Source organism: Myotis davidii, unplaced genomic scaffold (assembly GCF_000327345.1).
Source record: "Myotis davidii unplaced genomic scaffold, ASM32734v1 scaffold18, whole genome shotgun sequence".
Taxonomy (NCBI): domain Eukaryota; kingdom Metazoa; phylum Chordata; class Mammalia; order Chiroptera; family Vespertilionidae; genus Myotis; species Myotis davidii.
The window spans coordinates 2062642-2063601 of record NW_006292696.1 but is presented as its reverse complement, the minus strand read 5'-3'; the positions used below and the strand labels follow the sequence as shown (position 1 = coordinate 2063601).

At 56.5% G+C, this 960-nt stretch overlaps 1 protein-coding gene across 1 annotated transcript in view; it reads left to right on the top strand.

The window, feature by feature from the left end:
- Positions 1–960, top strand: part of ANXA6 (annexin A6) — a 49793-nt gene that overhangs the window by 40775 nt on the left and 8058 nt on the right. The window contains exon 22 of the mRNA XM_006766271.2: positions 386–481. Coding sequence (XP_006766334.1) covers positions 386–481 — 96 coding nt within the window. The remainder of the gene's footprint in view (positions 1–385; positions 482–960) is intronic.

Sequence of the window (960 nt, the reverse complement as noted above, 5' to 3'; positions counted from 1 at the left end):
GGATGAGAACCGCTGCCTTAGAGTAATCTCCGTCCCAACTTGACACAGGAGGGTGGGAGGCCCAGAAACGGGGAGGGGTCTTCCAGGGTCCTTCAGTGAGTTCACGGTAGAGCTGTGACTGGGAGCCACGCTCATCTACTGCCCTGGCCCTGTTCCTAGAACTTGTCCAAGGCTCTGGGGCAGTGTCTGACTTGACACGGTTTGGCTCTGAGCCCAAGGCAGCCTGAGGTCAGAACTTCCTCCCTCAGTGATGCTGCACTAGGCACAGCCATACCTGCTGCCCTTTCCACAGCCTGTGGGCGGAGCTGGGTGCGGGGGAGGGGTGGTCTCCCCCCTCCTTCTGAGCTGAAGCTCACCCGCCCTCTGGGGCTTCTCTTGGGGCCAGTCTTCCAGGAGTTCATCAAGATGACCAACTATGACGTGGAGCACGTCATCAAGAAGGAGATGTCTGGGGATGTCAAAGACGCGTTTGTGGCCATTGGTAACTGGCGGGGACCAAGGGAAGGGGCTCGAGGTCCAGGGCAGGGACTGGGGGCGTTGGGCACATGGGCAGATTCCTGAACACGTGGCTGTGGCGGCTGCCTAAGCGACTGGTACCAGAAAATCAACACTGCCACTCATTGGCTCCCGTGTCCCTGCCTGTGTGATGGATCGGTGGGCAGCAGGAGGGCTTGTTCCAGGCTGCAGGGCAGGAAGAGGAAACAGCTCTCCCTGCAGGAGACACCAGGAGGGCTATAGTGGGCTGGGTAGGGGCGCAATGTGTGCAGGACTCCGGTGTACACACACACACACACACACACACACACACGTACACGCACGCACACGCACACACTCATACTGCACGCACACCTAGATCTCTTTGGTTCTCTCTTGCATGATTTGAGTCCTTTTTAAAATTTTTTTTTTTATTTTTCAATTACAGTTTCCTTGCAGTATTTCGTATTGGTTTCAGGTGTCCAG